This window comes from Mycteria americana, chromosome 1 (genome assembly GCF_035582795.1).
Source record: "Mycteria americana isolate JAX WOST 10 ecotype Jacksonville Zoo and Gardens chromosome 1, USCA_MyAme_1.0, whole genome shotgun sequence".
Lineage (NCBI taxonomy): Eukaryota > Metazoa > Chordata > Aves > Ciconiiformes > Ciconiidae > Mycteria > Mycteria americana.
In genome coordinates, this window is record NC_134365.1 from 134,962,310 (window position 1) to 134,975,706 (window position 13,397).

The 13,397-nt window shown below is 40.2% G+C and overlaps 1 protein-coding gene across 4 annotated transcripts in view; it reads right to left on the reverse strand.

The window, feature by feature from the left end:
- Positions 1 to 13,397, reverse strand: part of CNKSR2 (connector enhancer of kinase suppressor of Ras 2) — a 226,669-nt gene that overhangs the window by 155,860 nt on the left and 57,412 nt on the right. For all 4 annotated transcript variants that reach the window (XM_075521356.1, XM_075521347.1, XM_075521375.1 and 1 more), the window contains exon 4: positions 5,391 to 5,478. In XM_075521356.1, coding sequence (XP_075377471.1) covers positions 5,391 to 5,478 — 88 coding nt within the window. The remainder of the gene's footprint in view (positions 1 to 5,390; positions 5,479 to 13,397) is intronic.

Consider the following 13,397-nt stretch of genomic DNA (forward strand, 5'->3'; position numbering starts at 1 on the left):
AAGATTTTCCTGCAATCATTTGATAATAAAGTTGGGGTGGGAGGAATAATGTTGAAAATTTAAATTAAAAACTTTAAAATTTAATACATAACTGTTTCTATCAAACACACATTGCTTTGAAAATCCCAACAATTTGGAAGCACAAAGAATCTGTAATGAGGAACAAATCAAATATTCACACCACTAAACTATTAAAGCCAGTTTATTAGCTAAAGATACCTGAAGTAATTAACTAGTTGGTATGACCTAAAATTCAAAATTTTAAAGCTATATTTAGTGAGTCCTTAAAGTCCTTAATAACTAGGACTTAAGACAAAAATGAGGAATTGTGATACAAAAGATTGTAAGAGAGATAATTTGTAGCAATAGTACTAAGGATATTAATTCTTCTCTATTCACCTATTTGACATTGTCCTTACCAAGTGAATAGAGCCATTTTATATTATTGCATTTGGATTCTGAGTCAGGGTTAAGGCTAAGAAATTCCCTTTTTATCCTTCAAACTGGAAAACAAGCCTGCACTTAAGTTTCTCAGTGATACTTAATATTTGAAACATTTATCACGTAAGTTACAGCCATTTGATTATAAAAAATGCCATGTCATACAAAAATAGTGCATTACTCAAGAAATAATTTGTGATCCTTTTCAATATCTTTTATCTGAAAGACAGCAATGGCTAGAAGCCCAACAAAGATTACTCCTCTAGCATGGGAAGTGAGGCCATTGGGGCATGAAGTATATGGACACTTACTTTTTTGAATCTCAAAACATCTTTACATGGGGAATAAGCTCCAAATCACTCAGCTGAGGCAGTGCACAGGGCACTTCTGTATGTGCTCTATATGAGCTTTTAGCTCAAAATCCCAGGTGCCTATATGTCCAGACAGAGTTTTTGTGGATAGTTGTCTTGGTCTTCCCTAGCTATCTTCCATCCTGGCCATCACCTCCCAAATTGCATCACTCCAGTTCTCACCCTGTGTCATCCAAAATCTAAGTTTACCTCCAAATGTTGCTGTGAGACAGATGAAGTCAGAAATATGTTCTGTGACAACAGTGCAACCCAGGTCCATGTCAGCCAAGTGACTGTTCTCCATCTCCATCCCTGTTACACAGAATTGCTTCCACTGCATAGTCCCTTTTCAAAAAGGTGTTTAGGCAGAGCAGTAATTGCAGTGAAGCTTTTATAAAGGAGTATTTACAGGCCTACAGCTATACTTCTGTTGGAGCATCTTGCTAAGTAAATCCCACAAGACACTAAAGCTACGAGACAAACACCAGTGGTTTTAAAACTAAATAAACACAGCAAATCATTGTGCAAGCTGATTAAGGAAAGTAAAAAACATGTAACGAGTGCTACTAATGATCACTACTAAACAGCAATAATAAGAACTACGATGTTCAGCAGTAAAGTTTTCTTTAAATGTCTGGTAACTTAGAAAGTCAATATAAAATTAGACTTTTCAGATATTCCCAAGATTTCCAGGGTTTTAATTCTAAAGAAGACAGCTTCTTTAGTGAAACACTAATGGGTTCCTGAGGAATAAGAGCATTGAGAATGATAATAAAAGCTACCTACAGACTGCCTAAGAAAGCAATAAATCTTCTACTCCTTACAGCTATCATTGTAGCTACTGCTACCTTTCTAAAACAAAACAAGCACACTTAAAAGGACCAGTACCTGGCACTTTCTGAAACTGAACACTGCGACTAAGTCAATAGCAAGACTTTCATGAATGCCATAAAGACAAGGAGTCACTCATGTTCTTCCTTATATGCATTTGTGACTGGAACAATTCTGCTGACACAAATCTAAACTCATGAATGAACCAAAAAGGAAAAAAGCACAACCCAAAACAATCTCACCTCCCCCAACTTGTACACCCATATTCCTTTAATATCTATCTTGTACCATCAAGAAAGAACAGGCCTTTTTTACTTGTTGCAGTGTAAAGAGGGAGTACAGATAACACTCAGCCTCCGATTCCTATGGGGATGCTCTGAGCCGGCAGACAGGTGTAGGAGAGAAAAGCAGAGAGTGCAAGGGAATGGCAGCAAAAATCATGATAGTCTCGTGGATTTGTTTGTTATTTAAATCCTTTTTTTCCCCTCCAGTGTTCTGCTGCAAGGGAAGAGTTGATTATAAAATGAAACAAGAATACAAGCCCAGAATTAAATAAGCCATCAGCAAGGAGGATGGTATTAAGAGTGAAAACCTGCAGGAAGTGCCTATGAAACAATATCCTAAAGTCCTAAGGCGGAGAAAAAGAATCCCTAAGCCAAAATAAAACACCTGCATAGAAGCAGATGATTAGTGTGAATGCAAAGCAGGTTACAATAATAACTTGCAGTGCTCTGAGGGACCTGCTTGCACTGGCAAATACCCACTGCACGCTGGCCTGTTAGTTGGGTCCTGGGCAATTTGCAACACACATAGGAAACGAAACGGTTAAAACAAAGTATGTGCCATTCTGCATTTTATTCCAAAGTCTCTCTAGGTAGGTATTATAAATCCAACTTTTCTAATTATTTAAAGGTTAAAGCACAGACACTCAACAGATTTTTAGACTTCATACTTATAAGAGAGAGCAGTAATTCTGTCGTTTCTTTTCTTAATTATCCATTTAGCACTGATAATGGGCGGGGGGGGGGGGGAGCCCAACAACACTTACTTCTATGAAGAAACACTGACATTACAATTAGCCTCAAGATGTGCAAAATAATTCAAGCAAGCCAGCTTAATTTTAGTTTTTTTCCCTCCATCTTGACTAAAGAATCATTTTGGGTTAATAAATCTGAAGGTTGGCTGTAACTTAACACGAAAAACCCCAGTTTTCAATCCTGCCAGTGCTCAGTTACTGAGGTGAATATTGGAGTTCTATTTTTAAATTGTATTAATGTCTCAAAAAAAAAAGTTAAAGGTATAAGAAAATGTACAGACTGTATATTATTTTAATAAACCGTTAAGCTTTATAAAAATCTGTTGTTAACTACTGTTACATGAACAATTGTAACATTGCCTTCTGTAGGTCTTTCGCAAACAAAAAAAATATTTTCTAATTAAATCATAAATTATTCTAAGTTAGTGAAGTACTATGAAGTACTTTGCATACAAAAGAAAATGTATTCTGAGACAGAAAAAACACCTGATAAAGTGACACTGAAACATTCAATTTACAGCCTTAAGAGAGCACAAGAAGGATTTTCAGTGTGTTCAGTGACCATATAAAAGAAAAGCTCAGTGAAGACATTTTGAAATGCTACGTTGGAATGCATTTGTTTTAAGTAGAGATCAAACCACATGTGTTTGGGACTAGTAATGGAATTTTTCATTATCATTCTTCTGACTACAGCCCAACTCAATTTCAGAGCATGCTTAAATTTAGGCACACAAGTGCTCTTTTTGACTTCAAAGTATGGATTTGTGTAGTGAACTGCTTCCTGATTGGGGAATCATGTCAGTTTTGGCGAAGATAAAACTGCTTTTCTCCATAGATATTAAACAGTAACATTTGCTCTCATTCACACTGAAAAATATACATAAGAGAAATATTTACCTATACCATAGCAAATTAGCAGTATCATGGATAGGGATGAATTTGTAAGAAAATGAACTGATATTGAGCTAATTCCTGGGAAATACCGCAGTGGTTGATATTTTACCCACTTTCTCACTAATAGTGGACACATGAAAATGAATCAGGTGGCTCTTCCCCTCAATTAAAAAACTAGACAGTGATGCACAGCTACTTCTGTGGAAAATCAGCAGTTTGGCCAAGGGGAAGGGATGCCCTCCGTGCCTCCTTTTCCCAGAGTACGAACCCCTTCTCACAGCTCAGCAAGGGCACAACAAGCCACAGGACAACAGATAAACAACATGCGTCGTGCAAAAGGCAGCCAAGAAAATGAAGGCCTGGGCTATTCTTCCACAGCCACCACCGCTGGCATCTCTGTTGCAGTTTGAGGCAGGGTGATGGCAAAAAGCCTGGTGGGGACCTTGGGGCAGCTGAAGGATGGGACTGGCAGGGCACCCCTTGGCCCTCGGGCCTGGGAAGCAAACAGACACCCTCGCTGTGTGACCTGTGGGGAGGACCTGTGGAAATGCAGCCCATGCTGCATTTCCACAACACAAACGCCACACATAATTGAGGGAAAATGATTATTAATAATAATAATAACATAGAAAAGTGAAAAACTTTCATTTCCCAAGCTTGAACACATGAGACTGCTCTTCTCCAACTCAGGCAGGAGGCAAACCCAGCTAATCGTCAGTGTTGCACACATTTATGAATGGGTCAGAGAAAAATTCATTTTATAAAAGGGAGAGTATCATCATACAAAGTCAAGCCAAGAGGCCATAGGGGAAGTTTAGCTTTGCTCAGTTTGGAGTGATGCTTCTGAAAACCAGAAAAAGTCTCCTCAGCACTCCTACCTAGCCCACTTTCTCCCTTTTTCTCCACTCCACATTCTCAAGTGCAAACACTCCCTCAAACTTCTGCTTGGCTGCAGCGGTCTCTTCCCTCTACTGTTGCTGAACCGCCAGGAGAGGCAACTGTCTTTGGACCCTTTTCCCTCCGCATGATGGACACTGCTGCACCACATGGTCAACCAATGGTATAAGATGGTACCAAGGTCCTTCACAGGCACCAGTAGCAGACTGGTCTCAGAAATGCATGCATCAGGGTAAATGATTACTCTCAACCGAATAGAACCACTTTAACTTCCTAGGTTATTTCTACAGAAATTTGTATCAATGTTAGTTTGAACTTGCAGCAAAAGAGACTTTTCTGTTTCAGCAGAACAACAAGCAAAGATAGGGATGGACCTAAACCACACACAGAGAAACAACAGAAGGGTGGGGAAGATTCTCTAGATTGCACTCCTAAATGAAGTCCATTAAAGCAAGTACTTCTCAGTACCTACTTCTGTATTTCTTGAAGGTAGGATGTACAAAAATGTATACAAAATATTCTAGCCTCATGGGGATGTGTCATCTTAAGAGGTGTCTAGATGATATGAACTGTATGAAAGAGCAGATGACTGAAGTCCAATACATACAGACCTTTTGAACCAGTTAACTAAAAATTAAAGACAAGATACAAGAAATTAAATATGCAAATTATAAAGTACATTTTGTAAATTTATAGTGATGATATTAGGCTAGAGAACTCAAGATGAATCTTACTGCTGAGACACACAGAGGCATATACACAGCACAACTCAAACTAGTATTATAAAACCAGGAAGCAGAATTTTTATAAAGCATTTACTACTAGTATTCCTTTCTCTTTTTAGACAATGATATAGACAGAGTAATACAAAATTGTGTGAAGAAGGTAATGGCCACTTACAGTTTTGGAAAAAATAAATTGCTAAGCGGATAGTCTCATACCTGTTGTACTATTGTTGTTAGTTCCAGACAGAGCTGTATGACATTATTTCTTGTTACTGAGTAATCTGTGACAGCAGCAAAAGGTGATCTAAAAGAAAAGAAGAAAAAAAAAAACGTTGAATAGCACTAGCATATATCCACTTGCTTCACTGGTGTACAATGCGCTTAATACACATTGTTTCTAGAGATACTAAAATCACACAGAATACCCAAAATGTACTACTAAAATTGTAAAATACAGGAGACATATCCATGGAAAGTGTTCACCTCTCCTTGGTTTTGCAGTATTTAAGTTCCTCTTTAAGAAATTCCATTTACAAAAGCATTATTTCTCACATCCTTCCAGTTTGCTTCTGGACTGCCTTTACTCCCCCAGAAAAAGCCCACCTTGCCTTCTGCATTTGTTTGGGAATATCCTCATAAAGGCAACCAGAGGCACCGCTTCTACCTGTGACAGGAATGGTGTCCAGATGTGAATCAGATCAGAAAAGCATTTGGCTGATTTACTGGGATTCCTGGGACCTGATCTAATATCTGGTAAAAGTACTGGAGGGACTCAGAAGAAGTAAAATCTTTATCCAAAGGGAAGAATAGCATTTAGAGCCAGAGACGCATCAATGCTCAGAAGCGGCTGCAAAGGCTAAACTGGAGGCACAATCTAACATCCCCCCACACTGTGCTACAATCAGAAGCGCTTAGTGGAAAGTGTAATCCAGCATTTAGAGACTACATGTATCCTGTACCTTAAAACTTCATGTTAGAATGTTTAAAATGCTTGCCTACCTAGAACCTTGCTTGTTTTCTAGAAGCACTGCTAAAATATATTTGGTTAGTGAGGCTGGCAGTCATCTGATTTCTGTACTACAAGTCTGTATTAAACTATTAACTCAACTTGGCCTATTTTCTATATTCAAGAAGTAGCCAAACACTAGGCAGGACTGGTATTTTCTCCAAGGAGTCAAGATTTTGTCTTCATCAGTGTTGCAAATGAGGTTTTTATGGGCGTTATTAGCATTGCAAAGATGGCATTTCTCCCTAATATACCTACTTCAAACATTTAAAACAAAAAAAAAGGTGGCAAAGAACCACAAGGATTGTAATGTCTGAATAAACTAACAACAGATCATGCAATGTGCCAAGATCTCTAAACAATACTTTAAGTGTGGTTGCCTTTAAATTAAACTGGGTGACTAGTCCCTTCCCCAACTGCCTTCTTTCATCACATCTTTCATCACATCTTAGAGCATACATATTCATATATACCTTTAAGAGTTTTACAGGGCTGGTTGGTATTATGCCTTCCTCACTTAACCCTAAAGACGAGTTTCCAGTAGAAAGAACTCTGCTATAAGCATGTCCAAATAACTACAAATATAGTTCTACTGGTTCTTAATAGGTTTCTAAACTTCTTTTCTGTATGCAGAATTACTGAAATTTTAGTGCAGGCAGATTTGGAATGTCCATTAATAAACCCATGTGAAGTTCCCTATCTCTGCCTGCTTCTAATGCCCTCTTTCTTCTCCAGGGCTCCCAATTCAGCCCTGATGGTTCGTAAGATAGAATGAACTTTGAGGTGCACACTCAAGTCTAGCAGCTTAATTTGATGTAATACATCATACAACAACATATACTTTCTGCCCGTATTTTCTAGGGAGAAAAGCAGTACATTCTTTTTAAAATAAAAGCACAGAAATTGGAAGCTAGGCAGAGTTTAAGAAACATAAAAGCAACAAGACAGTGAGGACTTAGTAGACAGCATGTGGGTAAGTTCCAAAATGTGCCTTACAAAAGCTATTTGACACAGACGTATAATCACAATTCAAAGTCCTAGTTTTATGCAGTATATGGCAACTGTATAGTAGGTACACACTACAGCAGGCCTACCCACAGACACACACACAGAGTATTACTGAAGTTCAGGAGACGTGAGCATATTAAAGGATAAAAGGTAACTGAACTGCTTCGTTATGAACCATAATTGTGTTTAAAAAAGTACATTAGCCAAGATGTACAAAACCACTGATATTTTTCCTTTCAAAATTGTAACTGTTGAGGTTCTGAAATCTACCTGAAACCTTGATTTAAAAAGGTCATGTTCATTTACGAACTCACTTTTATTGAAGATGAATGGAATCAAGCCAGCAAATGGTATTATTTTACTTTAAGTATGGATGTTAATACAATTGGATCCTCAAATTACACAACTGGAATCTATTTGACATTTCAAAGCCTCCAGCATTTCTCTAAACAAAATCGCATGGTAGGCTTTGACTTGTAATACCACATCATCTTCCCTCATACTTTTACAATTTAGTTTGGTTTCACGGTTCATGAGGAAAATAATGACATTTTTACCATCATTGCTCTTAGTGAAGATCGTTAGGAATGCCCCAAATAAACTTTGTTGACATTAAAGAACAGGCAAAGGGACTGAGACATTACACATTTTTGTTACACTGAAGTTTACACAGTGAAGATTTACTGAAAACAGCATGTGAAGCAGGCAGCAAGAGTGTCAGCAGGAGGGAGACGACTACTAAAAATCAATAACTAATATCTAATATTTTGAAAAGTGCTTAACAACTTGGAAGGATAAGGAGACAGGTCCATGTAATATGGACTTTGCTCCTGCAGAAAACATAAGGGGTCCTCGAGCTGCCTCCTCTGTAGGTCTCTGTAGCTTATAAACCGAGTCCCTCACATCAGTTTCTATGACGCCTCTCTGGGGTATTGCTGCAAATTGGACCAGTAAAATTGAAATTCCCTTTCCTTCCCCTCCCAAGTTCAGACCACTTCCCTGGAGGCAATCTGCACACACAACCATACAGCCACTACTGCATAAGCAGCTGGAGAAATGGTAAGGACAAAAGCCTCTTTAAATATTTACTACCAAAGGAAATGTATTTTGGTATTAAATCCCAAGGCTGAATTTCAAGAGTAAAAGTCCAGCAAGACTTAGTATAACAACATGCCAGCAGTTTCAACCAAAATATCAACAGAAACTTCACTGTAGGATCCTGACTGGATTTCGTAAAAGACATAGTGTGAAACACCAATCTGACAAAAAACCTCTTCATTAATAATATATCCACTGATTGTAATTTTAATACAGCACAATAGTATTGAATTGCAACAGATGAAACAATATGTATAAATGCAAATAAAGCCTCCATACACCACAACTTTTCAACTGGCTGCTAAAACACTTTCCTTCTCAAGGCATCAGAAACACACCAAGTAAAAGGAATTCTTTGTTTAATTAGATCACTTCTCTCTACTTTTAAAAAAGTATTTGCTTGGCTTGGCTGAGCCATTTCTATCAACTTCCAATTTCTACTCTTCTCTTTCAAAGCCACATCTTTAGTAGTCCTTCAGACCCTTAAGTCTCAGGTACCTCTTATGGCTCCAGTAAAGCAAAGTCCCTGAGAACAACTGCAGTTTTCAACATCTGTGCTGTCCAATTCAGTGCTCTTTAAGTTAAACGACAACTAAAGAACTGCCTTGGACTGGGGCCATATGTTGCCCCACTTCCTGCTGTGACATTGACCTCAGTGTCCCATCGTCTCACTTCTCTCTTGGTCATTTCCAAGACCTTTTTCCACATAACTTCCCCATTCGTGGAACTTTTTTTACTCAGTTTCTCCTGTAATTCATTTGTTCTTCCTTCAAAACCTCCCTGTGATTCTCTTCCTTTGCAACACCCACATAAAACACCTTTGTAGCTCCACAGAGCACCTACCTGACCACATGCCCTTTCCATTCATTTTCTCTTCCAGACCTCTGCTGGTTTCTCCTTTCCATTCTTTGTCTACCCCTTCTATGCCTGATCTCTTAAGGAAAGGTGATTTATGCAATCACATCAATACTTCTGCGCGCACATGCAGGATGCTTTTGCCCTTGTTCTCACCTTTTCTCCCTCCTTCTCCTTTCCAACATTTGAAGCCATTAGCCATTTTCAAACCACTTTCACAAATGAGTGGGTAATAGGTTTCAAGGATAATTAAGTTCACACATGTTTTGTGATCATGCATGCAGCTGGAAAAGTCTGAGCCTCTTAATTTTTCCACTGTACAAACCCACGTTGTGAGCCTGCACCTTATTAGACACCACAGACTCCAGCGAGATGAAGAGCTTCTAAATACCTCATTCACAGGGAAAAAAAAATTTATAATTGGTGCTTACTTTTTTCTTTTTAACATTAAAGTCAATCAACTTTAAGAACCTAATCTACAGGAAATAAGGTATCCCTAACATCAGGCATGACAGAGCTACTGGTTCTTTTCATGTTTTTTAAACCGGTGTTTGAGATAAATAATAAAACACCTCTGAAACATTAATTTGTTAATACATGTGTAATGCAGGCTGTAACACACATGCATGTATGTATACACTTTTATGAACTGAGACCTAATTAAAATGTTTAGCAGTATCAACATCGTTCAGAACAAAAAAAAACCCCTTATATTATCTAACATTAATTAATTAAGCCACCCTGAAGGATTGGTAGAAAAAACAGCTACATCAATATAGCACAGCTAATTCCCTCACAGAATTAAGAAATAATAGGATTCAACAGCTATTAATACTCACAACTACAGATTGCTCATGAAGGAAAATCCTTACCAAACAATTTTAAAAAGATGTGTATTGTGAAGGAGATGCATACACTCAGTATTTCTACATTATCAACATTTTTGGCCTCATATGCTTTAGCCTCCTCATCTGCTTTCTTCATATAACATTTGATTAGGGGAAAATGATACATAGAAATAACTATTTCACTTTAAAAAGTTGCAAATTGGACAAATACAGACTGCTGTTAGTAAAAGCATTGCCCCAAAACAAAAGTTAATCATATTTCAGCACCAGTTGTAGTACTGAGCTATTTTATAACAATAGACATAATGAGGAGTTTAAAACCAGTATCATACTTACAGAATCACAGAACCATAGAATCGTTTAGGTTGGAAAAGACCTTTAAGATCACCGAGTCCAATCGTAAACCTAACACTACCAAGACCACCACTACACCATGTCCCTAAGCACCACATCTACACCTCTTTTAAATACCTCCAGGGATGGGGACTCCACCACTTCCCTGGGCAGCCTGTTCCAATGCTTGACAACCCTCTCAGTGAAGAAATTTTTCCTAATATCCAAGCTAAACCTCCTCTGGCACAACTTGAGGCCATTTCCTCTCGTCCTATGGCTTGCTGCTTGGGAGAAGAGACCAACACCCACCTCTCTACAACTTCCTTTCAGGGAGTTGTAGAGAGCAATAAGGTCTCCCCTCAGCCTCCTTTTCTCCAGGCTAAACAACCCCAGTTCCCTCAGCTGCTCCTCAGAAGACTTCTGCTCCAGACCCTTCACCAGCTTTGTTGCCCTTCTCTGGACACGCTCCAGCACCTCCATGTCTTTCTGGTAGTGAGGGGCCCAAAACTGAACACAGTATTCGAGGTGCGGCCTCACCAGTGCCGAGTACAGGGGGACGATCGCTTCCCTAGTCCTGCTGGCCACATGATTTCTGATACAAGCCAGGATGCCATTGGCCTTCTTGGCCACCTGGGCACACTGCTGGCTCATACTCAGCCAGCTGTCAACCAGCACTCCCAGGTCCTTTTCCACTGGGCAGCTTTCCAGCCACTCTTCCCCAAGCCTGTAGTGTTGCATGGGGTTGCTGTGACCCAAGTGCAGGACCTGACACTTAGCCTTGTTGAACCTCATACAACTGGCCTCGGCCCATCGATCCAGCCTGTCCAGGTCCCTCTGCAGAGCCTTCCTACCCTCAAGCAGATCAACACTCCCGCCCAACTTGGTGTCATCTGCAAACTTGCTGAGGGTGCACTCGATCCCTTCATCCAGATCATTGATAAAGATATTAAACAGAACTGGCCCCAGTACTGAGCCCTGGGGAACACCGCTTGTGACCGGCCACCAACTGGACTTAACTCCATTCACCACCACTCTTTGGGCCCAACCATCCAGACAGTTTTTTACCCAGCAAAGAGTACACCCATCCAAGCCATGAGCAGCCAGTTTCTCCAGGAGAATGCTGTGGGAAACGGTGTCAAAGGCTTTACTGAAGTCCAGGTAAACAACGTCCCCAGCCTTTCCCTCATCTACTAAGCGGGTCATCCTGTCATAGAAGGAGATCAGTTTAGTCAAGCAGGACCTGCCTTTCATAAGCGCACGCTGACTGGGCCTGATCACCTGGTTGTCCTTTACGTGCCACATGATGGCACCCAAGATGATCTGCTCCATAACCTTCCCTGGCACCGAGGTCAGGCTGACAGGCCTGTAGTTCCCCAGATCCTCCTCCGGCCCTTCTTGTAGATGGGCGTCACATTTGCTAACCTCCAGTCAACTGGGACCTCCCCGGTTAGCCAGCACCACTGATAAAGGATTGAAAGCGGCTTGGTGAGCACTTCCGCCAGCTCCCTCCGTACCCTTGGGTGGATCCCATCTGGCCCTATAGACTTGTGTGTGTCTAAGTGGTGTAGCAGGTTGCTAACCATTTCCCCTTGGATTATGGGGGCTTCATTCTGTTCCCCATGCCTGTCTTCCAGCTCAGGGAGCTGGGTACCTCAAGAACAACTTGTCTTACTATTAAAGACTGAGGCAAAGCAGGTATTAAGTAACTCAGCCTTTTCCTCATCCTTTGTCACTACGTTTTCCCCCACATTCAATACAGGATGGAGATTCTCCTTAGCCCTCCTTTTGTTGCTAATGTATTTATAGAAACATTTTTCATTGTCTTCTATGGCAGTAGCCAGATTAAGTTCTAGCTGGGCTTCGGCCCTTCTAATTTTCTCCCTGCATAACCTCACGACATCCTTGTAGTCCTCCTGAGTTGCCTGCCCCTTCTTCCAAAGGTCATAAACTCTCCTTTTTTCCTGAGTTCCAGCCAAAGCACTCTGTTCAGCCAGGCCAGTCTTCTTCCCCGCTGGCTCATCTTTTGGCACATAGGGATAGCCTGCTCCTGCACCTTTAAGATTTCCTTCTTGAAGAATGTCAAGCCTTCCTGGACTCCTTTGCCCTTCAGAACTGCCTCCCAAGGGACTCTGTCAACCAGGCTCCTAAACAGGCCAAAGTCTGCCCTCCAGAAGTCCAAAGTAGCAGTTCTGCTGACCCCCCTCCTTACTTCTCCAAGAATCAAAAACTCTTATCATTTTGTGATCACTCTGCCCAAGACAGCCTCCAACCACCACATCACCCACAAGTCCTTCTCTGTTCACAAACAACAGGTCCAGTGGGGCGCCTTCCCTAGTTGGCTCACTCACCAACTGTGTCAGGAAGTTATCTTCCACACACTCCAGGAACCTCCTAGATTGCTTCCTCTCTGCTGCACTGTATTTCTGTACTGACTTCTGCTGTACTGACATCTGGTAAGTTGAAGTCCCCCACAAGAACAAGGGCTAGTGATCATTTTAGCATCCTAACAAGGGAAAACATCCTCAGTGCAGTTTGATTAAACATAACAGTCCAAAATCTTTTAAAGAGAGAGGTAACCAGATCAGTCATATAACTCAGTCTTCAAAGGTAACACATTAAGCTCAAATAAAAATCTGAATGTACGATATTGTTGCATATATATTTGTGCCAAATCCGTCTAAGATTCATAGTTCTAGGCTTTCATGAAACAAACAATTTATTTGTATTTCTAATGGAACTGCTTTATGTTGAATCAGGGAGGAATGCAGTAAAATTCACACTGGATAAAGGAATTCTTTAAATGAGTGCTCCGTTAAACATTTACAGCTGTTCCAGTAGCACAATACGGTTAAGTACCGTAGCATTCTTAGGTAGCACTTACTGACAGGTTTGGCATACCATTCAAACAAGCATAAAGGGAAATGCATGAGGAAACATAAGATTCACAGGTTTAAGACTGAAAACCAATTGACAGAAAGTGCATTATTTGTGTGGTGAGTAAAGAATTGCTCAACTCTTTGGTTTCTTTTTGTTTGGGTTTTCATTTGTTTTCTCCCACCATCTTGTGTGCAAACC